The sequence below is a fragment of the Leptosomus discolor genome, chromosome 4, assembly GCF_034619465.1.
Source record: "Leptosomus discolor isolate bLepDis1 chromosome 4, bLepDis1.hap2, whole genome shotgun sequence".
NCBI lineage: Eukaryota > Metazoa > Chordata > Aves > Leptosomiformes > Leptosomidae > Leptosomus > Leptosomus discolor.
This window is the reverse complement of record NC_141394.1, coordinates 54097449-54121968: the sequence shown is the minus strand read 5'-3', so window position 1 is coordinate 54121968 and position 24520 is coordinate 54097449. Positions and strand designations below refer to the sequence as shown.

The 24520-nt window shown below is 40.7% G+C and overlaps 1 protein-coding gene across 1 annotated transcript; it reads left to right on the top strand.

The window, feature by feature from the left end:
* The first annotated feature begins 1958 nt into the window (after positions 1 to 1958).
* LOC104340972 (OCIA domain-containing protein 1) lies at positions 1959 to 18041 on the top strand. The gene is made up of 8 exons (XM_086464233.1): positions 1959 to 2033; positions 2815 to 2899; positions 6634 to 6687; positions 7173 to 7220; positions 10662 to 10791; positions 13028 to 13233; positions 14586 to 14735; positions 17600 to 18041. The coding sequence occupies exons 1-8, from the start codon at positions 1983 to 1985 to the stop codon at positions 17635 to 17637; spliced, it is 762 nt and encodes a 253-aa protein (XP_086320359.1). The 5' UTR covers positions 1959 to 1982; the 3' UTR covers positions 17638 to 18041.
* The last annotated feature ends 6479 nt before the right edge of the window (positions 18042 to 24520 follow it).

Below are 24520 nucleotides of genomic sequence, written 5' to 3'. Positions count from 1 at the left end.
ACTTCACAAGCAGACTGTATTCAGTGCGATTTTTTGAAAGGATGGTAAACTCACCCATGTGCTGCTTGAATTGAATTCTCCTACTGGAAGTCTAAGGGACTTGGGGACGGTGAAGTGAGGAAACTGAACAGACAACTATTCATTTTACAACGGAGAGGCAAAACAACAGCTCAGAGTCATAGTTTTCTTCAGTGAAGGAGCCCAATAGTCATTTCCTCCCCACTGAAGCTCCATGTTTAGAGAAGGTGCAGTCCATAAACATGTCCCACCGTTAAAATCCTGTTGTACTCTTTGCCTAGAATGTACTGAAAGCTAAGCAGGAAGAAACATTAAATAAAGTGCCTTAACAAGTGTGCTATAGGTCTATAAATAAAACTGTCATGAGCTGATGAGGCCAAAATCTCTTGCCTTCCCATTAATAATATGCATAACTGATGTATTGGAGAGTGCTTCGTTAGGGGGGGCCCAGGTGACAGGAAGATCTGAAGGTTGCCCAGTAACACAGATTGCTTCTAATCTCATGCAAATTATCAATGTATTTGCTGTATGATGAGAGCTATGAATTAGGAACCCCACAATACCTAGTTTCTGGTTCTACCCTCCCAGCTTCTTTCAAGAATCCAATACTCAGAAACCCATCTCCTCTGCAGCTTCCTTGGTGCAGCCGGCCGCTCCAGGCAGCCAAACCTTTCACTTCACACACACTCCTTAGTCCATCTGTCCTAGGTCCTTCACATGCTCAAAGCGTTCTATAGTTGCATTCTCTGCTTTCAGGCATTTCACATCCACATTCCCTGCTAATTTCAGACATCTTCAATCTGCAAAGCCTTCCCTCTCCTATCTTCAGGCATGGGGTGGGGTTTTTTTGTACAGCCATCAGACAGTAGCAATTTAAGCCTCTTCACTTGAATTCCAGGGTGAAGAGACAATGGCTTGCTCCAGGAAAGGCTTAAAGGGAGTGGTGCATTCCAGGCAAGCAGAGACAGATCAGGATATGGTGAATCCAAGCCACAGTACTGAATGTTTACAAGAAAATGCTGCAGCATACATTGCACTATCAGAAACATCTTTTTATTTTTTCCTCAGCTTTTCCTGATTTCTGGTAACTGCAAGCATCCACTAATACTGCCATTTCAACCGCTAGCTAGAGGCAAGCCCACAGACTCCTAATCTCCCACGTCAATACAATCCTAACCACCAAACCTCTACCGCTTTCAAGTTCAGACACTCGCCCGCCAGGTCCTTGCTTGGTCCCGATTCCAATGACCTCTTTTTTAGGCAACAAGCATCCTTTCTCTTCAGCAACCAGCTGACGTACCTACTGGTAACATACCTACTGTTCAAGCTAGGCACGGATAGGTAAAAGCTTTTTGCTACCATTTATCAGAAACAGCAAGTCAGTTACAAAGCCAAGTACCACCACTGTGTGCATTAGCGCTGTGCAAAACACACCCAGCCACGCAAGGATTACCTTCGCAGGGATTCACCGCCTCTGCAGCAGCGCCTGCCCTCAGAGGCATTCGAGGGTGGCACTCTAAGCAGGCAAGAAACAAGGTAAAGCACAGGAAGGAAACATCCTCGACTGAAACGAACGCTCTGAGCTTCAGTGGCTGCCTCTAGGTCCTCCCACCGCCCGGTCTCGGCTTTCCCGGCGAGGAAAGGCCGCTACTGAGCGCAGACACACGGCCCTTGGCCACGGCCCCGACTTCACCAGCGGCGTCTTGGCGGCACGGCAGCTGGCACGGCCTTCCCCGAGGCACGCCTACAAGGTCTCTCCGCCGGGTCCCAGCCCAGGAGAAGGCCCGAAGCGCAGACGGGGACCCAAGGAGCAACCACCAGCCCCGAGCAGGGGCCCGGGAGCTTAACTGCACTCCCCCCGCCGCCGCCACCGCCTCCACGCATGCGCACGGAGCCAGAGCGGCGAACAACCTTGCGTCGACTTCCGGGTCAGCGGTCGTTCGCAGTGCCCTCCCCGCCCCGCCATGGAGGCCGGGCAGGGTCCCGGCGGTGGGGAGGTCGGGGATCCGGCTGAGGTACTGTCGTTCGCTCGGCGGCGCTGCTCGCGGGAAGGCGCGAGAGCCGGGCGGGAGGCCCCTGGGGCCGGGGGTCGTTTCGGCGGCGGGCTCGGGGCCTGCGTGCTGCCTCCGCGGGCCGGGGCGGGGGGTCCTGTCCGCCCTGTGCCCGCCACTGCTGTGCGCTCCCTGGCGGCCTGCGGCGGCGCGGGAACCTACACCGGAGGCCGTTCGGCGGGGGGCGCCCTGGCAGGAGGTGCTCTCCCCGGTGCCGGCGGCCTTCTCGCGTCTGCCCCTCTGCCGGCAGGCCGGCCGCCTGGCAGCGGGCCCGGTCGCTCGCCCCCCCAACGGGAGCGGGTCGCGCACCTTTGGTGGAAATTTCCTCACAGGCTGGTGAAGCAGCTGGCCAGCTGTGTGCGCGTCAACGGGCAACACGCGCTGTGTAATTAAAACCCTGGCGAACATTTGAAAAAGGGATTTAATGAGCTGTCAGGTCTCATCAATTTGGAAGGGTTGTTGCAAGGCCCAAAGCTGGCTTTTCTGAAGAAAAAGGAGTGGGGTGCATTGGGATCCGGCTGTGCACAAAATACTTTGTGGTCTGCTCATGTGGTTTGTAGAAGCATCGGATTTTTAATGGATATTTCATGTGACATTTACAGACAGAAGGCACCACTTCCTTAAGTATAGCTATGTGAAAGTACCAGCACTACAAGGTGTGAAAGTTAGACAGAGATTTTAATTAAAAAATCCCCCCAAACCTTTATTTTGTTCCTTCTTTTCTAATTTATTTCCCAAATGAAAGAGGGAAGTACCTAAACCTTATGTGCCGACAGAGGAGGAAAGAAGACTCCTCAAGGAGTGTGCTGAAGAGAGTGCCCGGTATAGAGGTAAGTTCGGTTTGCTGGTAAACTTGGTGTGCTTTTCTTCCACCCTTAGTTTTTCTTGTTATCTCAGGCGTTAAGGAAGGAAGGCCCGGGCCGATATATCACAACAGTTCATTACAGGCTTCACATGGTCTAAAATTGTATTCTAGTAAATGTTGATCCATGTAGGATTTACATTTATTAGCAGTTTGCAGGACAGGAATTTTGTAAAAGGTGCAACGTAATTTGTAAGATTTGTGCTTTATAGCAAGATCCCTTGATATTTTAAATTAATATGCTTATTAAAAGTCCGAAAATAGGTATAATTAATGGAGTCTCTTATTTATGTTTCTGAATATTTGTGGGGTTTTGTTATTTCTACATGTTTTTCTGTTATTTCTGCTTTTTTGTTTTTAGTTTTTGTTGTCATCTTTAGAATGTGAGAATAAAATAGTTTAACTTAGAACCATTGCTTTCTGCCTTTATGGAGACTTGTGAAGAGAATGTGTAAGTAGTTGCTCAGCTTAATTTTTAGAGAAAATTTCTGTGGCTGTGCATGGCCAGACGTTTGGGCACTTTTCCCCTGTAAATAAAAGCCAAGATTCTCAAACAGGATTCTGCAGTCAGGAATGACTTCTGTACTACAGCTAGTATACAGGAATAATAAACTTGCATTGGTTTCACAGAATAATTTTTGTCTCAATTTATTTGAAATAGCAGTGTTATGTTGTTTGGGGTTATTTTTTTCACAAAACATTGAAAATTGATGGCATTACTTCCTAATGTTGTTCCTGTAATCCAAAGGTTTCGAGGCATACCTGTTTTTAATACACTTGATCAAGAGGTTTGAACGAGCCTTCTGGTGTGATCGTTACCCACTGTTTTATCACACACTGGTAGATTACTCCAGATGCTGATAGGTAGTTTTGCAGAAATCAGGAAAGGTGAAGAATTTAGCAGCTCATTTGCTAAATTTAGCACACTGGGGCTCTGATTTCTCCTGGAAGCCAGTACTTTCGGGGCAACTTAGAAAGCATTGTGATTTTGAACTAATGATTCAAAGTTGCTTTGGCATTCTCATCTCCACTCTTATTCAAATACCTGGACCCCTTCGGCTTGTCTGCTAAAATCTAGCCATTTTCCTTGTAGTCTTGTACGTGAAAAGAGTCATGTTCCTCAGCAACAAGATGGCGATTGGTTATGGCTTACTGATAATCTCTCTTCCGGAAGACAAGAGGGGAGGGAGTTGTTTGTTCTTCTTGAGTTGTTCTGCTGTGAGTTCTTGGTTGGTAGCGTAACTTACTGCCTTGCACGTCTTTACGCAGAGACTGAAGAAACAACACAAAGGTGCTGTTGAGAAGCCCCAAATTGAGTAATTTCGCTTTAGGGAGCTCCAACAGTAATTGAGAGATTTTTTTCAGGGGTTGTGTACTGTGCTGCTGTCTCGCTGGGAGAGCCTAAAGCCCGTCACTGTTTTCCGGGTTTCCCGTCTTTATTCCGTTGTCCTGCGTTACATGTACCTGGATTGTTGTATTTGCTGTATTAATACAAATTGTTTGAACACGCCTTTGCAAGAGGTATGGGCTGCCCCAGTATCCTCACTTCTTACTGTATCAGTTCATTACTCACAGTTAGTACTATATATTCGTGTCTTTTCAGTTTATTTATTCAAATGTCAAGCTGTAGCCAATTTTTACCTGTTCGTATGAACCCTGTTTTGCTGTAGTTTCTATTGACAGGTTCTATTTCACAAATGCTTGCTAGTCATTTTGTAATTCAGTCCGATATACGCTTTACTGGTATTCCTAATTTTTAATCACATTGTCATATAATATAAAGTCTAATACTGTTGAAAATTCACACTACAATCTACAATTTATTCTTCACACTTTTAATCTCGCTAACAAAATCAAACTAGAGCAATACGACCTTTTCCCCATGAAACCTTTTTGACTAGGGTACATTACATTCGCATCCTTGATTATGTGCTGTTGATCTATCAGCCTTCCATTATTTTGCCTAGGATTTATTTTGTTCTTGAAGCAGAAAAAGTACTTTTTTCCCACAGCAGTGGTAAGCGCGGGTATTTTCTGAATATGGAGCTGCTTGTTTTTCCTACACTTGAATAATTATTCATATTAATTTCTATGTGTGAACTCAGTTTTCATTTACCTGTTATTCTTTTAATTTCTTGTTACCATTTCAGGTCATTTACATGCTCACATACTAGCAGCTGTTTCCACTGAAGTGCATAACCAGTCTTTGATGCCCATAAATAATTTCAGACCTGTAAGGGTTAGACTCTGTAATAAGTTATTTCGTATTTCTTTTTAACAGCCCTCCCCCCCATTTTTTTCTCTTTTACAGTTTAGCTTCAAATCTGCACTGCCATTCTGTATGTTAGAAAATCTGGAACTCTAAATTTTTGAAAATCTGTGTCTAGAATCTCTAAAAGCATCACAGTTTTAATCTTTAATAGATCGGAAGATTTTATTCTCTATTTTGAAATGTTACCGTAATCTTGCTGGGAACCAAGGAGCCAATACTTTTTCTTAAAAGTGACATCCAGCATCCAGTCATATTTACCCTAAAATGCTAGTTGGACTCCTAACCTAGCTTAGACCCATGAGAATTTGTGAAGGAATAAACTGTTAGTTTGCGAAGTATACTTCAATGCTGTGCTGTCCACATCCTAAAAAAAAAACCAAACCAACATTTATCTTCAAATATGGACTTAATTAGCAGATTGTGTGCATCAAAACACTGTGAACATCTAGTGCTGTTGCAAATATTTCCCCCCCCGCCCCCCAGGTAAAGTCATTGAGCCTTTTTGTAGTATCTGCATTTTCAGACTTGCATAAAATGTAATTTCATTATGACACATCTAAATCTTTAATGTAATTAGCTTTAGTCTTCTGTCATGTTCGTTATTTCAGTGTCACTGTATCTTGTGTAGGGGTGGTGGTCTTTACGAATAGTTTCAAAGTTACTCTTCCCAATATCACCATTATCATTGCTTGAAAAAAGCATTTGTGTTTTTCTTCAAATGCTTCTTGCCACCTGAAGTCTTTCAATATAATAAAATCATCGTGAACTGTTAAGGTGATTGCGATAGGCGATGATGCTTTTCCATGTTTGTCGTCTTCTCTGCGTTCCTGACCCTACCCGAGTTGATACAGTTCAATCCATAAGCTACAGAAAAGGCTGCCCCGTTCTTTAATTTGCTGGTGAATAAAACATGTTACCTAATGTTAATCAATTTGATTTATACCTCTGTGAGTTAGACTGACTTTTTCCAAAGTTCTCATGTTAAAACAAAATGAAGACTTTTAGTTATCAAAAATTCCTAGAGGCACTGGCCTCTCTGTAACTGCCACCTGTCCTGAAGAACTGTGTGCGCTCCTCTGGTTTGAAATTCTGCACCTTGGTGCTGTAGCAGTTCAGCTAGACCTGGGGCCTTGTCCTTAGAGCTTTATCCCATCTGCTGTGGGCTTGTGTATTTTAGGAAGCATGAAGTCTCGTGAAGACAGGATGACTCATGATCCTGTACCACGTAACTTGTAGTAAGTCTTAAAAACTGGAATTGAGAATGTCTCATAATTGATGAATACAGTTTGTTAATTATATATATAATGTATACGCTTTTATTCTTACACAAATGAGCTTAGTAAGGCCTAGAACTCTCGTTGCATATTTTGTTAAATATGGTTGAAAACACTGAAAGTCATATTTTAAGCAACTTTTCTTCTTCTTCACAGCTTTTCCTTTGGCTGCCGTGAGCATGCTTGCTACTAGTTTCTTAATTAGGAAAGGTAAAGTATAAACATACTTTGAGTTAAATTGGATTTGCTTAGCTAAGATATATTTCTGATGTTAATAAAGTTACTGTAATAAAATAATGTCTAATCTCCTTGTAATTAAAATGGTTCAGAATCTTCAGCTACATGACTGGCAGTTCCTAAAACTAAAAGGAGCAAAATTTTAAATTAAAATCAAATTCATGTTCATTTTATGTTGTTTGACAAATACCCTATCTCAGTGATTATGAAACAGTGTATTCTATAGTGTGTAATAATACTGTGTGTGATATGACTAAAGAGGTAATTCTCAGGTTTTTATAATTTTATGGGAAATTCAGATGTTAGTTTTTCTTGAATTTTCTTCAACATTAAGTGTAGAAGAGTCACCTGCTGCCTACAAACATAGTTACAACTAACATACAAACATAACTACAGTTGGTGTTTTTCAGCCTAATTCTTAATGACTTATTAGTAATTACTTTGATCCTCATTTTCAGGTGTTATAAGAGACAGCTCAAGATTTGGCTCTTTTATGAAAGTTGCATGTAAGTAAAAGCTCCATATGAGTTCAGCTTGTACTCGTGCCTCAGGTGCTGGAGTCTGTTACGCAGATGTAATTCCCATGAGACTGGCTGGCTGGTTCACTGTGACTCTACCCTATGCTTGCTGTGCTACAGCTGTGCCTGAAGATGGGAGAAAATGATCTGATATATCAATTAATAAGTTTCACCTTCCTGCAGTTCATTCTATCAGTCAGCAACCTTTAGTTATGTTTCTTAACTAACTTGTACCACGAGAACCCATTCAATGGCAAGAGGTAGAGCATTTAACTTATTCACCATCCTTGAATTTGTGCAGCACGTTTTGGACAAGTTTTGTTTATAGGCTTTCCATAAAGTTGCTTGACAAGCGTAATATGATAATTTAAGATAAAAACATTGTGAATAGATACTGTACAAGCTTACTTCAAATTACTTTGCCAGAGTACACCCACCCCTCCCTTCCTAATTTGAAGGTCTTTATTCATGCATCTTAGTTGTCAGGCTATTTTAGTGCCTTTTTTTCCTGGACATTATGTATGTACAATTGTAGGAAAACAGCAATTTCATATGAATGATTTTGGATTAAGTATAATCAAAAATAAATTAATAAATTAACCTTTTCAATGTAATACATGACAGTAAACCAGGAAGTTGCCATCTTGCCAATCTGCCCAGATACAGCCAATTACTCTTACAGTTTACTTCAGTGGCAAGAGGGAAAAACCCATGATTTGTGGTGAAGGAAGTGTTGTTCAAGCAGATAAATGAATGTGAGACTAGGGCTGCTATTTGTTTATGCCAAATTCTACTTGCTTTCTTTGAATGCCAAACACTGGTATAACACAGATGTTTCTAATAAATAATAGAATTACTATTTCCGTGATTGCTCCGACACTTTTCTAGTTAAGGGCCATGTTCTTCCTATTTATTAGAACTAAGTTTTGAAATCAAGGGAAGAAATAGGAGCAGCTGGACTGGACCAGCTATTCTTGATGTTAAGATTGCAAGCCAAAATAGGTCTGGCTTCTCCTTTTTGATGTACACTGGAGGCATATGGACTTTCATTTCATTCTAAAATAATTTTCTATGAAGTGTGTTTTGGTTGTTTTTCAGTAGGTGACTTCGTGTGATTTATGTGTATTTTAAATGCGGGGATTTTTCTGGGACAGCTGGAGTGTGAAAAGCCTGAGTTAAGCAGTTTTCGTTTCATCCTTATAGTGCTTAGGTCATATGCGCCTGCTGTCTACAGGATCTTCCTGAAAACTATTGCCAGGGACATAGTTTACCGGTCCAAATTACGTCTCGTAATTTGACTGCACATTCCGCCTGCAGTGAAATCTCATTAACGGAGCAGTGCAGTTGTGTTTTGGTTTGGGTTTTTTCCTCTGAGTTCTGAAAGAAGAGCATGTGCAGTCCCAGGCACTGCTGCTAGCTCACAGCGAGCTGATGTTAAACAGCAGCAAGTCAGGTCAAGGTACTTCTTGCTTTTCTGGTGTCACTGGTTTGAGCATGCTGCTGCTGCATTTGTCAGTTACAATAGACTGTCTTTGATAATGGTGTCTGTCACTTGTGGTTGTTAGATTCTTTTTCTGAAGAGTAACTATGCCTGATTACAGGAATTGGTCTTTTACTATTTAACTAATGTAGTCGAGTCAGATCTTTTTTTATTTTTTAGTCTCCATCTTACATTTTTCCCTGCTTTGCCCCTCTATTTTAATCTGGAAGTTGAGAGGTGTTTCATTTTCTAGACAGGAATTTTCAGATGCCAGGATGTTCTTGCTCCCATAGGAATTACTCGTAACTTTTCTTGGTAATCTTCTAGGCACTCTGACGATTTAATGGAACTTCTAGTTAGTCACCACTGGTATATTACATTGACACCGTCCCCTTCAACAGGGCATAAAGCTATTGGTCCTCTATCCCTCTCTGGCAAAGCAGGGCGAGATCCGTATGTCCTACTTCATGTCAGCCTGCAGTGGGACCTGGCCTCTTTGATCCATCTATGTCCAGCTTCTCTAAGGTCTTGTCACAATGTCACAGAAGCAGGGGGCAACAATTAATCTAACCTACTGTGCTAACTTCAGAAATGTGGGTCGTCTGGCAGTTAGTTCTGTAATAAGAAAACCCAAATATTTTAGCCAACAATTACTTTGGGTGAAACATCTTCCAGAGAGATGCTTCTGCTTTTCTTGACTGGAAGGCCTCAAGAAAGGGAGACCTTCTCTTTGTAGTTTATGCTAAAGATTAACCACCTTTGCTGCTTAGCTTTGTTTTGCTAAGTATTTAGTTTGAATTCTTGTTGGGACGTTTTTCCTTTTAGGGGTTTATAATTTTTCCCTTTGTGGATATTTATGGCATTTGAGGTGTCTTCCCATTTTTTTTTTTTTGACTTGCTAAACAGCTAACCCCTGATATTTCTCACTTGTAAACTTAACTCATAGCTGTGTCTGTTTTCTCTTTTTGCTTGGAACCCCCTTTTAACCTCCTGTTGAAAATACAGACATTAGAACAGGAATCACAATTTCAATACTGGTACATCAGGGTAGGTTAAAATCTCCTTTTATGTTGATTCCCAGGCAATGTAATCTACAGTGTGAGGACCTCAGAGGATTAATGTTACTGGTAATTAACTCTCTGACTTAAAGATGATTGAGAGTCTTTAGTATTTGTATTTAGAAAATACTTGCTGCATATGAAAAGAAAGGTCTAGTCCTTTTCTCCTACAAAGTCAACGACAAAACTTCTATTAATTGCCATTTAATCCTTCATGCTCCTTCATACTCTGTTTGACCCACTCATAAAACTTGAAGGAGCCAGTTTATGGAAAGAACTATGATTGTTTATTCTTATGCCCTGTCTAGCAGGTGAAAATAGCTTTTGCATTAAGTTGAAAGCATTCGCCTAGTGATTGTGTGGGTTCAGATAATTAATTCAGTTGTTTGCCCTCCAGCAACCATATTATAGAATCATCTTCAGAAGATACCGAGCCTAATGCTAAATTTAAGACTTCTCTTCATACTAGTTAAAGCCTTTTCAAGATCTGACTATTCTGACTGATTAAATTGGCAGAATTTACTACCTTTGTTTATTCCTGTTTTATCCTCTTTGATAGTTAACTGTTAGTTCTGGATCTTGGTAAAAACTGATTGCAATTATATTCCTTTTTTTTTGTCACCTTTCACTCATCAAGTACTGGCTGAAATCATCTGGTGCTCATGCCATGTCTAAATCATTGCTCTATGTCTCTGTTCAGCTGTTACATTTGTTTTTAGTGCCTTTTGTCTGCAGAAGAAGCAGAGAGGGAGGATTGCTGCATGTTTAGATCTAAACCGGCTTTTTTCTTTTATTCAAGATACTGTATAATTTATTTGAAATTATTATTTTTAAACTGTGTTGAATATTATGATACAGCATATAAACCCATCTTTTTTCTTTTAAAAAAAGTTGCTGGAACGTGTGGATACCTGGCTGGAAAGATATCCTACTTGCCAATCTGTAGCGAGAAATTTAAGAAACTGAAGGATTCCCCAATAGGAGATGTTCTACGACAAGCTCAGAGACATAGTTCACATAAGTAAGAATATAATTATCTTTTAAATTTAAAACTTATTCTTAAATAGGACATTTTAGACACTTAACAGATCAAGGCTACATTTGCAGCTTTCGAAGGCCTTCAGAGCTGCACCTTCCCTCTTTCCCCTGTTACCCCAAATCTACCACTTTCAGGAAGCTGTATCTGTATCAGCTGGCCAGCTATAAAACACACATTTTGAGCTCTTTACATACATCTGATCGCTCTGAGGAGTAGGAAAAGAAACATTTTACTTAGCAAAGTGTATTCCTTGTAAATTAAGATGATGTTTTCCCGTGGAATTTACTTACAGCAGTGTGACAGCAGAAGTTGCCTCCTTAGTTTAGAAGTAAACTAAGTTAACTGAAATAAAGTCATGTTACATTCTGGAAGTTTTTCCCATAGTTTAGTTTGATTGAAGTAGGAAGAGGGTGGAAATGATTTCAGTGTTTATCAAAGGAAAGCGCTCGGTAAACAATATCACTGCAGGAAGAAGCATGGTGGTCAAACTGACTGCTGTTTGTTTAAATCCTTTACATCTGTAACTGCATTATTCTGTACATATGAGAAACTCATCAGGTTCTTAAAACTATTTCCTGTTTTGTTCCAAAATGTATTCTACCTCCAGTGGTTTTTGATTGCAGACTACTTTTGGAATATTTCACTTCAACCCTTGATTCAAAACTGGGAGAATAAGTTTGGGTTTGAGTAGTAGTAGTGAGTAGTTTGTTTGGGTAGTGAGTAGTAGTCGTGCTATGTATGTGCTTAGATTTGTTAAATGTTTATAAAGGATTTGATGAAATTTGCACTTTCTAAATTCAGATTTATGACAGTTTTGTCTGCAAGATTGACCTTTATTCTGAAATGTTTACATTTTTATGGCGTCAAACATACTTTTAGGACTTACCATTTTATACGTTTACTGTATAAACTCAGCTAAATTGGAGCTGGACTTGGCCTTTCACCCCTCTCCAGCTTCTAATAAGGAATGATTGTGATGGTTAGCTGTGTTTACTCCAGGTGAGAAGCTGTTTAAATGCCATCACCTGCTGCACCAGTAAATCCCTTCAACCTTTAATGACCCATTCTTTTGTATCTCTAAGTGTGCCAAGTGATAAATTTCTTTTTCTTTTTGGGGTGGTTTTTTGTTTTGTTTTGTTTTGTTTTTCCTGGTTGCATGATTAATTTAAATTAATTCAGACTGCATTATTGTCCATACAGGCTGCTCTTTTAAGCCAGCAACAGAAATCATTACATTTTCATGGTCATTGTCCATCTACTAATTGCTATATTTTGGTAATTCTGATTTGCAGTTAAAAATAGGTAGGGAGCTAAAATAGTTCTTTAAAGCTGCGTTTGCATATACTTTAAAAATATAATTGAGGCAATAAAATGGCTTAGCTCTGTATGTTTATTGTGAGCATAAAACAAAGACTAAGTGCAATTGTTTTTCATATGAAACTAAAAGTACAGCTACACAGAAATTTAAAGTAAAAAATTACTAAGTACTCCAGAGACATTCCAGTGGCACCAGGTGGTGGCATTCTCGATGTAGAGACATGTTGTGCAGTGGTTTGCCAGGGCCATTCTGAGTATGTAGCAAATATTTTAGAATATTGGGCATCAGTTTCCAGAATATTCTTTATATGATCTTACCTTTCTCTCTAAGAGAACATTCCTTAATGTTTCCGCTGAATTCAGCAACTCAATCAACCTTCATAATTTCATTTCCCCAAGATGGCTCTTCATTCTCCTTTTCTTCTGCTGTTCAGTATTGATCAGTTACAGCAACTTCTAATGATGAAAGGGGTTTTAATTGCAAATTCTTCCTAAAAGGCCTTTAGAAATAACTATAGTTCGTGGGCACACCCTGTACTGTTTGTGGCTGATGTGTTTTTTCTGTCTGAAGACTCCCTGGGGGAAGGGTTTGTCATTTTTGTCTTGTAGAGTGCAGAATGCTTTGTCTCTTTTGTCTGCTGTTCTGGACATCTTTAGGTATGAGTTAAGTTTCTGGGAGGAAGGGAAGAGTGTTGGGGAAGGGGCTGTCTAGATCTTTTCAACGTAAGGAAAAAAAGGAAAAAACACCCCAGGCTATTTTTTTTAAGACAATAATTCATGTTGGAAACGAAATAATTTAAAATAAAGGAGTATTTACTTGGTCTGCCCATATTGTTGCTCTTACAGTTACTTTTTTAACTTTAGTGTTTCATATTTAATATTTAATTGTTTTGTTTTCCAGCCGTTCCAGTCGGAAATCTGAATTTTCAGAGATGCCTTCTCAGTCATTTACTGAATCTTCTCCAAGAGCTGGATTTCCACTTCCGTCTAGCTATTCAGATGATTATAGTTCAACAGATAGAGCCCTCTCAAGTTATGAACCCGTTCCATTCAGTGCTTCCCTGAATGAGTCTTCGCCTACAGGAATTACTGATTACACTGTTCAAGGTGTGTTTTATCTTCATATTTATCAGTTTGTAGTACAATGGCTCTTGCCTTTCTCTTAGATGCGTCTCTCATTAAACTATGTGTTTTCATCCCATGCAAACATACATGGTACAATATAGTTGTTGTAAATGAAACAGCTTGAAGTTCCCAGAATTGTTTTCACACAGAACTTTATGTATTATTTTGTGTTCTAAACTAAATTCAGGGTTTTTTCAAGTTTTGTAGCTTTAATTGCAAGTAAAGATCGTAAATTAACTTAGAAGGTGTAATCTGTTGTGAAACTAAACCTGCAAAAAACTCAGCCTGACTCAAATTTCTTTTTGACTGAAATTAAGGTGAATATGCCGTCCTGTGGCTGCACTACCTAAACCATAGTCTCTACCATTTGCCCGCTTGCCTTTCCGAGGTTATTTCATTTTCACCGGCAGTGGTGCTGTAACTGTATACTGCTGTAATTCAGTGACATTAAACTGTTCTTTATAATGTGACAAACACTTAAATCTTCTGAGAACTGAGTGCATATAGTGTTCTGTCTGGCAACAGCTGATTTCCTCACAGAAAACTAAAATGTTTTTCAAGTACTGTTCTGTGCAGCTGTTCCCTCCTTCCAGTGTGAGCTCTATCCTCAGCTATTGCAGGGGAAACACGATTCTGAAATCAGGGCGCTCTGGTACACAAAGGAGGAAGTTGCTGTCAAATGCAGAGTTTCGTACTTTGAATTGGTTTGGGTTTTTTAACTCTTTCATTGAAAAGGTTTTATTTCACAAAAAAGCCCTTTCATGCATCTCTATTTTAGTTACATAAAAGTATTGGATATAAGTGTGTCAAGGAAATTGTAAGTACACTTAATCACAAATATCAATAGTTGGTAGAACCTTGAGTATGGAACCAAGATTCTGCATTATAAATGTAGATAAAATGATAAAATACGTATCAGGTGGCATATGATGGATGTAGTCCTAATTCTTTGAAAGCAGAATTTAAAGCCTGCATGCAAACCCTTGAGCTTCACCTAGTTTTTTCTTCAGAAATCATAAATAGATCAAATGTATGATTATCATAAATTTTACATAAAGTGACCAGAACTATTTTATCCATAGGACTTCCATTGGGTAAAAGGAAAAAAAGGAGTTAACTGCCAGTCTTCCAGAGCAGTTTGACAAAATGAAAAGGATAAAAGGAATGGATTAATTAAAGTCCACGTACATTGCCAGTTGCATTTAGACTTGCAGCTGTCGTGCTCCTTTGCATTCAGGATTGAGCTGTGGTTCACTGCCATTCTAGGACAGGTTGTAGCCAAGTTTTGGTGTGTGACACCACTTCTAGTATTTTGACGTGCGTTTTGTTTCCAGATCCTGCTCCAATCCCAGAAGAAAGCCGTAAAAAAAAGGGCATCACATATGAGGAATTAAGGAATAAACACAGAGAGACATACGAGGTAATGCTACCACCAAAGGCAGAAACTCCAAGCAAGTTTTCACAGGAAAAAACAGCTAAGGAAGGTAATATACTGATTTACAGAAATACGTAGTAAATTCAGATATTGGCACTGATGTTAAAAATGGTTACAAAGCCAAGGGTTAATTCTGCTTACCCTTTGAGCAATTTATTTTTACTGTATCTGCAGGTGTCTCATATGTGATGTCTGGAGTTTCATATTTCAAATTGATTCTTTTTTTTTCTTTTTTTTTCTTTTTTTTTTTCTTTTTTTCCCAAAGATATTGATCTTCCAATAGCAAATTAGGATTCCTCTTCTCTAGCCATGTTGCTTGGTGCCAGACTGAAAATCTTGCAACTTTTGGCTTATTGAATATATCGGGCAACCTCTTTCAACAAATAATTCTCTGAGCTCAGAGCTATACCGAAGAGTTTTAGCTATGGAAGGGGGTGTATGTTTTAGATAGCATTGTTCTCTCAAAATAGAGCACATGGTTGATGGTTTTGAAGGGGGGGTATTTATTTTTATGAATTGTTTCATGTGGAATTAGTGGATTTCTATAGAGGCATTGTTTGTAGAGGTTCATTTTCTACATTAAAACTCAAAGGAAGGAAACAGTATTTGGCAGCAATATTGAGATTTGTTTTCACAGTGAAAAACAAAGCTTTACACAACAAACTAAGAATGCCATGTCCGGAAGAATAAGCTGCCACTCAGTCAACTTTCTGACTCAATCAATTTTTTGAAAAATTCAGTAGCAATTCATAATTGCTTGCTCTAGAACTTCTTTAATTTAGTGTGGCATCTGTGAAAACTATGTTAGCAAGAGGCATGTTTTACCTTTTAACACGCTGCTGGACTAGTCAGCTTGAATTGTTTGGGTTTGTATGCAGTGCCCAGTCTTGTCGATCATGTTGCAACGAGATCTATAGGAATAGCTAACGTTTCCTGAGGTTATAACGTTAGGAGGCATAACAGGTGGTAATGAGTATAGAAAAGTATATTAAGGCAAAAAGTTCTGAAGCAGTAATAGTAAGCTTTGGACGAGTGTTGCTTAAGAGAAGAGTGTCAGTCTATTTCATGCTTGTGAGTTTCTCCTGATCGTCTGTCTTTGGGCAGATCTACAGTCTTGAAATAAAAATTATCAACAATTATTGAGTAATTATTTAAGGATGAAAGCCTTTTTCTCTTATCACATGGCTATGCCAAATGAGACATTAAAAAATTATTGAAGCTATAGTTTCAGATTGCTTCTAAATTCCATCAGGTGACACTTCCTTGATTTACACATTTCTTTTTCAAGATATTTCTTCACAAGTAGAAAGCCTAGAAATGTCGCTTGAAAACCATACAGAGAAAACTTAAGCAACATTCTGCAAGCCTTGCCATACTCCGTGGCAGATCCTGTGGCTGTGAGAATATGCATTAATTATTTTATTTTTAGTTACCTGAGGTCTAGAAAAGACCTCTATCAAATACTGCCCTCTATTTGTGTTCCGTTGGATGGTTATTCAGGCTTGGAGAACAGAACTACGCTGAGCAGCACGTGAAATTTGTAAATAAACTTTTAAGAGCATCTCTTTGTATTTTTAGGGAACAAGAGTAAGGAGGGAATACAAAAATTCAGAAGTGTTTTACAAGTGGAAGTACATATAAATCTACAATTCAGGGATTCTACTGCTGTTGTGGGCTAAGATCTGATTTAGCTTCTTGTGTCGCGCTGGACGTGTTACCTGTTGTGTGCCCGCTCACACGTCCCGAGTCATCCCCCGTTCGTCCTCTCACCTCTGTGTTGTAGGAACCAGACTAGCAAAAGGGAGACAGCGGTTTCTGCCCTCTGTTGCAAGGACATAAGGGGAAACAAACCACGTTTAAGCCAGTTTTAAGCTGTCCCTAACTTCCGTCTGCCGGTGCCTTCTCCGTCCGTTGTAGCCGTACAAATATGTGCACCTGCAGAGTGATCTGGACTGGAGCATTTTCCAGGGAATGAGCCCAGCCTGCTCAGCTGCCGTGGCTGACAGAAACAGAAATCGGGTGGTACTGCGAGAGCGCTGCCCGTTGTGCCTCGCTGCGGTACCCATCAGCTTAGAAGAGATTTGTCAGTGTGTTACGTGGCGCTTGCCGATGCCTCCCTGAAGCGAGGCCCGTGCATTCTGCTCCGTTCCTCCGGAGCTGCTGCAGCCTAGGCATTAACAGACAGCAGGCTCAGAAGTTACCCTGCAAGGAGAGGTACGAGGGGGTGCCTGACCAGTGTCGGCATTCCTACCGAATGGCCTGAGTCCGCCCTTGCCCCTGTCAGTGGCGACAGTCAGTTACAGACTCTCAGGCCGCTGCGCAGCTCGCGGTCAGGAGAGCATCTTTTCACTCTCTGCTTCTTGTTCGGTTGGGCATGGCACACTTCCAAATAAGTCCGTTTGGAGCAGTACCCTGCTTTTTTTACTCTGACTCACTCCTATACTAAAGGAAGCTGCCAAATAATAATGGCTGAGTGGTTTCCTAGTAGGGAATACTGATTTCTGTTTGTTTGTCTTTGAACGTGTTTTTAACTATGCTGAATCCATCCAGTTGTGCACGTAACTAGATTATGTAGCCACATTATTTATCGTAACATTCCTTGCCTGTTTCCGCCAATTGTCTGTGTTTCTTCCACATGTTACATTTGTTTCAAAGTAATTACAAATTCTGTAGAGCAGGAATTAGCACAGTGGGCCTCTTGACTGAGTATTAATTCATTAAAGAATAATGATTAACAAACTCTTCTCCCCAATTATTCAGAAGTAGCTTTAATTAGATGTCTGTTGTGCTGTGACTGACACTCTCCACAGGCACCACTTTAAATGATGATGCATTTAGTTACAGTTTTGAGCACTGTAGAAGATAAACTTTTGCAGTCAAGTCGTATGTGACTACTTTTTTTCTTTTCTTTAGTTAAAGTAAATAAATATGGAGATACCTGGGATGAGTGAGAGATGAATGAAGAACCGAAGAAAATTATCTCCTGTCAGCTAACTTGAACTTCATCTAGATTAGTCATGAGTATCGGCACCTTTGGTGTGTTCTGCCAGGCACCGCTATTAATAAATGGAGGGAAAATCCTGACTTGCCAGAAGATTAAAAACAAAGTATTTAGGCTTAATTTTTTTTAATTTTTCATAAATGGCAGGCGAAGCTATTGTGAGGTGTCATGACTGTAAACCATTTGTGCTATTGTTTAAGAATGAAAAAGGTAACTGGCAATAACTGAAATAAATGTATAGCAAAAGGTGAAAATATGTCTAAATAAATGCAATCACATGTATTGGGAAGGGAAAAATACCAGAATCTTCTCAAATTTTCAGGACTCGCATTAAAAGTTACCTGTGGAACTTGCCTCTTGCTTTGTTTTGTCTGAAAGGGATATGCTGGAAGCCTCAAGTTGTTATCCTGCTTGGTTAGTAATGTCTGGAATAATACCGAACTGTTCAGGGAGAAAGGGCTGAGGAACCTCACCAAACACATAGGTAAGCACACTTAACTGGTTTTCAAAACTGTTCCACGGTGCCAGCTATATTTTTAGACCGATATTCTGACTTGCCCACACTGGGTCTCTTCAGACAGTTATTTCAGAAGAAAATGATTGAATGAAACTGCAGCTATTTAAAATAGCTACATTTACATGCAGGAGCCTGGTAAAACTTTGGTAATGGTATCTTGACTGTTAAATACTTAGTTTTGTGTATTTAGCCTTAGTTCTCAATTTGTGTGTGTCATGACCAAAACCACCCCTATTTCTGGAGAAAAGCTTCTGATCTATGATCATTACCTGTAAGAAAAGGGCTGCATTGGCAGAACTACTGATGAGGATGTCCTAACGTTCACACCGCCTGCTCTATCTCAATCAAAATGTTGTCATCTGCTGGGGATTCTCCTATGCTCACCTGCGCTGGTTCATCTCGCAGCACTGCCTGTATTTGGGGGTTTTGGCTATAGGGGAGCAAAAACCATGATGAAGGCGATAGCATAAAAGCATTCCTGACACCCTTGTTGGAGATGAAAAATAACTTACTTACCAAGACAGAAGTTCTCAAAGACTATTGATTCAGTGGACTAGCAGCAGAGCAGCAGGAATGAGAAGATTATTTTGGGGAGGTACACAGCAATCAGCTGAAATGAGGAGGAAAAAGGCGGGGGGGAAGATGAGGGTGCTTAAAGAGCCAAATACTACTTAGAACAATCAAACCAGGAAGGTTGCTTTCAGAAAAGCTGATCTAAAAAAAAAAAAAAAAAAAGGTGCTAATCAGATAATCTTGAATTTATATCAAAAATTTAACTTACTGAGTGCTGCTTGTGGCTGTGATGAGACAGCCCTGAAAACACACAAAGTCTGCCAGAAATACATTGCTGGGGTTCTTAGTGCACTGTGCCAAAGCTCATTAGATTTATCGTGAAAACCCTCACAAAGTTTCTTAGCTGCGAGTTACACAAGTAACCGGAGGCAGAAGGTTTAGATGATAAAACTGGAGCAGATTCTTATGGTGGTGGTTTTCCATTGGTAAAAAGAAGAAATGCTTGTTCTTTTGAATGAATGGAAATTTTGGATGAACGAGAAGTCTCCAAGTGAGAAAACACAGGAGCAGGCTTATGGCATTGAGGAAATAGCAGTACCTGAGACACAAACTATTGAACAATAAGCTTGCCAATAAAAACATTTCTTTTTTATTTGGGGAGATTTGGGATAATGCTGGCTTTTTTCAAGTGAAAGGATATAAGGATACAGTAATTTTTGTTTTTCTCAGGAATCTTAATGCTTGCTTATACTGCTGGTTGTTTATTTGTGTAAGGGAATGATCATCTCTGCGTTGACTGTATGTGTTAAGGTAAATACCTCTGCAGCATGGGCTCCCCAATGAAGAGCAAGACTCCCTCCACTTCTCAGCATTCACTGTGAAAGCTGCTGTTGTGCCATTAAAATTACTTACGTGTGGTCAAGTATTTAACAACACGCTGGACCCCTGGGCCCAGTTGTGGGCCTTATGCCCTGTTTCTGGCCATTCTCCGGTTCTCAGTCTCGGGCTGTTCGCTGCGCCGCGCGTGTGGTCACGGGTGCGTCCGCGCTGCTGTACGTGTCTTGTCTCGCTGCGTGCTTCCCGTTCCTTGCGTGTCCGTCTGCCTGACAGGGCGCTGCCTGGGACCCGGCTCGTGCAGCACAGGCACCGAGGGCAGAGTATGTCACCCTGGGCCATTGAAATGCTGCCTCTTTCAGACCGAGCTCCCGTAAACCACAGTGTTTGCAGAATGCTCCTTTTGTACGCTGGTAACTGATAATGAGCAGTTAATACAATTATCACATTTGATAGGATTATCAGAAGCCCGTGACCTGAAAATGAAGCACGGTCTTTTTATATAAAATGTATTATTTTGTTTTTCCTTTCTTAGAGGAGAAAATAAAAGGCACATATCATATATAACTGATGTTGTTTTAAAGGTTTAATGTCTCTGCTTACAGTAACATTGTATATACATAAGATTTCTAAATCGAACCTAGTGTTTTCATCCTGTTGCATCTAGTTAATACCTCTCAGATCGCACACTTTTTTTGTACTTGGGAACGAGCTGGGTTTACCATCAAACAGTTTAAAATTCTTTGGCTTTCCATCACATCCTTAATGAGTATTAAACACAGGAGAGTTCACAGTCACAGCTGCTGATGTAATAGGGTATTGGAAACTGGTGTTTTGTCAAAGTTGGGTCATGTTTGGTTTGCTGTGGCGATGTCTGCGTTGAACCCCTGATTCACTGAATAGCTGTGGGAATTCAGTCTTGTTCCTTCCCTTTTGGGGGATTTTTAACTGAATCCAAGTGCCTTACAGCTGACAGCAGGGTTACTGTCACGGAAAACAATGTGTCTAGATACAAAGAACGAGTAAGAATGGTGAACGTGTGAAGAAAGCATGACAGATCCTCTTGTTTTATCTCTATGTGTATTTCCAGCTAATACACACCGTAGTTTTCTTAATTCATTAACCAGGCCAACTGTTTCCCTGGAATATAGATCCCTCACTACTCTTTAAAAATCACAGTAAGAATTTCACTTTGCATTACTGTTTGTATTTCCAGTCGTGTATGTTTACAGTCGACCTAAGCACAAAAACAATGTCATTAAAAAAGACTTGAAGTTGTCCTATGGGCCATCATACCCATATGCACGTTAATAAATGGGAATTAACCCAGTATTTATTGTAAAGCTAAGTACATTTTATTTTATTCCTCTAAATAAATTTTAACTACATTAAAAAATTAGCTCTTATACCTTAAATCAAACACCAGGAAATGAGTCTGAATGCTTCACTATGAACATTTCTAAAAAGCACTTTTAAAGTAACTGCTTAAAAAAAGGTCCTTAAAACTTTGAAAACAAGCAGTTGCATGGCCAGTTTAAAGGAGCTGGTAGCATTATTCTCGAGTCAGTTGTTACTGATGTGTGTGAACACAGAGAAGCGGGTGGTGAAAATGTGCCTCGGATCTTTAACAGCTGGTAAAGCTCTACCAAAAATTCTGGTCCTGAATGTTTCTGTCTTTCCCGAAATTAGCAGGTGTGTTTAGAGTCCCAAGTAAGCCCACTATCTGACTTTTCCAGGGGTTTGTTCCTGCTAAAGTCGTTTGGAACACACCTACATGAAAGAGAAAAGTGTAAATGAAAAGTATTTTGATTAGCTTAAGGAAAGTTAAGCAAATTTGTGGACACCTGGGGAAATAATACGTAATATTCCAGACTGAACCCACAGATTTCTTGCCTCCTTGAGATTCATGAAGAGATCCTGACTTGTCCACGATTTGCTGGAAGCTAGAAGACTTGTTTGTTTCCCCCATACTGGACTGTTTGTTTGGTGGCCCTTAGCAAGGAGCTCGGTCAACCCGCACACGCTGCAGGATGCACGTCCAGCTCAGTTCCCCGGCTGTTAGGCGTGCGCCAACCTTTTCACAGTAAGGCTTTGCTTGCAACCCTGTCTTTCTGACTTGCCACCAGAATAAGTTCTCTCTGTAGTCTCTTAAGTGAGACAATAGCACTATAAATATCCCTTTGCTTTTTGCAGTTTGGTCACCTATTAAGTTGTTCAGAGAAATCAACAAATTGTGTTTGGATTGTAATCTCAAGGCAATAAATAGGACAATTTGCATCTCGTTACTATTTCAGGCTCTTGCCTCGTGTCTGTTCACATGGGTTTGCACCAGCTCAGCTAAGCTAATGCAGGTTTGGACACAGACACACCTTGAGTTTATACATTAAGTATTTTCTTTACTAATGTAAGAACTGCACATAAACCACCAGCACCAGACAAATTTTTGAGGCATCTTTGAGTTCCTGCATTAAAACCTGAACCAGGGAATACCAGGGAGTCTTACACATGAATAACCTTGACCAAGGCACAGATTTCCAGGTCATGAGACCATCAAGTGAATTATTCTTTGCAAATAATGAGGAAAATAAGACAACTAGTATTTTTATTTAACCAAAGTCAAGCAATATAGCAAAGCCAGAAATGCCTAACTGTTCCGGTTATAAGATATGATGACAATTAAAGGGATTCTGGGATCTAACAGCTATTGAGAGCGTGGCTGGAGAGTAGATGATAATCCCCTGGCAACATAATTTGTATGCATTTACTTCAGATAAATGAAAACAGTATAATTCTTAAAGAATCGGACATTAACAGCCATGATTTAAAGCACTTGCTTCTGTTTGTTGTCTTTAATGCTAATGAATACCAGTTACTATGCTACGTATCTATTGCTGGTTTAATACTTACCACTTGTTCAGTGGGTTTGTTTTGTGATTGAGCAATTCAGAATTTCCTGAGATCCTAAGATATATGACAGTACACGGTAATACATAGTTTCAACGTGCAGCCATAAGGTCCTCTGTTTGGCAGAAGCATCGCTTTGCAAAACCAAAAAGCAGGAGTCTTCTATGAGGTACTTTCATAATGTGGCGCTGCAGTAAACAAAAAAGGATGTATGATAAAGAGATTGCACAATCATCTGATGCAAAGGATTTTCAACCACACACAACTTTCACTTATCCTTGAAACGAGAAAAAATCTTAAGATGAAAGAGAAATGGAGAATTTGATAGATTTCCTTTGCCAAGACTCAAATTATTCAGGATTAAAAAATCCATAGTGTATAACCTTTGTGGTCATGCTTTTCCAGTTGCTCAGTGATGAGGTAGGACTGCATTTTCAGGATATGCAATCTTGGCATGAACTGCTTCCAAACCAAAAAATTTTCAATTCATTCCATACATGGAATGCTATACATTCATTTCTACTCTCTCTAATCCCCAATAGGAGGATATTTCTAGTGCATGAGATTTCATTTTTTTTATTAAACTAAAATTAGTTTCTCTATAAATGTAATGCCAAAAAAAAAAAAAATTATTTAGCTTAATTCTGTAGTTTAAATATAATTGCTAATCTGTTATCTTAGGATAACTTAGCATTTTAAAACAGGGTAGCTGATACAGGAAAGGGCGAATTTGTTTGTAGTAGCTGATGCCGAAACATCCACGAGAGATTATTCACAATGTCTAACTCATCTCCTAAATAAGGGGAGCTAAGTAGAAAACGTTTCTGCCAGTACAGTGCCATGCAGGCAGCGTGTATGGCTGCGTGCCTGCGCTGAAGGGCTAAGTGTGCTTTTTAGGGCCCCCTGAAGACTTCGGGGAGGACTGCATTCATTTTGCCTCCCTCCCCGCCGCCCGCCAGGTAGCGCGCACCCGCCGGCCGCGCGGCGGGCACCGGCCGCGCACCGCGCTGCGGGAGCGGCCCGGGAAGGAGAAGGAGCCCCTCGGGCCCTGCGGGCTCCGCCTGCGCGGGGGCCGCCGCGGAGCGCCCCGGGGGCGCAGGCCGGCGGCAGAGCCGCTCCCCCGCCACCCACCCACCGACCCGCCCGCCCGCCGGGGCTGCCAGCCGCTCGGCAGCGGGGCGCGAAACCCCGACGCAGGCAAGGGCGGGCTCTGTGTCTGACAGCGGCCAGAGGCAGCTCCCAGGATTATCACGATCTACTGGATCCGTGGAGCTCATCAGGAGAAGGGGAGTGAGCAAATGGCAAGCATCTGCTGCCGGGTACGGTTTCACAGTTGTATTTTGCACTATTATACGCGCACAATAGAGCAGGAAGGAAGCTTGGGCATGTCCAGTTCTGTCATCGCAGAGCTCAGCCTCCAGCTGGCATGATGAGCGAAGGGTAGTTTAAAATCCACCTCCGGGAGGAAGTATTAAAGCTGTTTCTTGCTCTGACATACCTGAGCTTGCCGACGTGCCTAACCAGCGCAGCATTGCTGCTGAATGCTCAAAATGCACGAATGTGAAAAGTAACACTTGAAAGTTCAGGTAAGTGGGGGTTTTATGCAAGATTCTAGCAGCTGCTTTGGAAAGTGCCATTGCTCTTGAACAATCTGTATGTCAAGGACAAGGGGGAAAACCTCTATTCCCACTCTGTTTTTTTTTTTTTCCTTTCATCAGCAGAGAAAAATACTATATTGTAATTAAAATGATTTAAAGGTGTGGTTTCTCAGGAATGTTGAATCTTCTGCTCTCTGCACATGAAGATGTTTCAGTCTTCACTTCTAGGAACTGGCTACCTGGGGTTCAGTTCATTTGGCGAGGCTCTTAACTCGGTTTGTCAACAGCTGTAAGAATCTCCATAATGGTCACCCTGTCTCCCACGCTGGCTAGTGATCCTTCCAGGAGGTGGTCCTTCACCAGTATGCCCTCCTGTCCTTCTCTGATCAGCTCTGAGAAGCTTCCCGACACAAAAGTTGCATTTGGATCATGCAAATCCAGACGTTTCACAGCCACCAAGCCTCTGT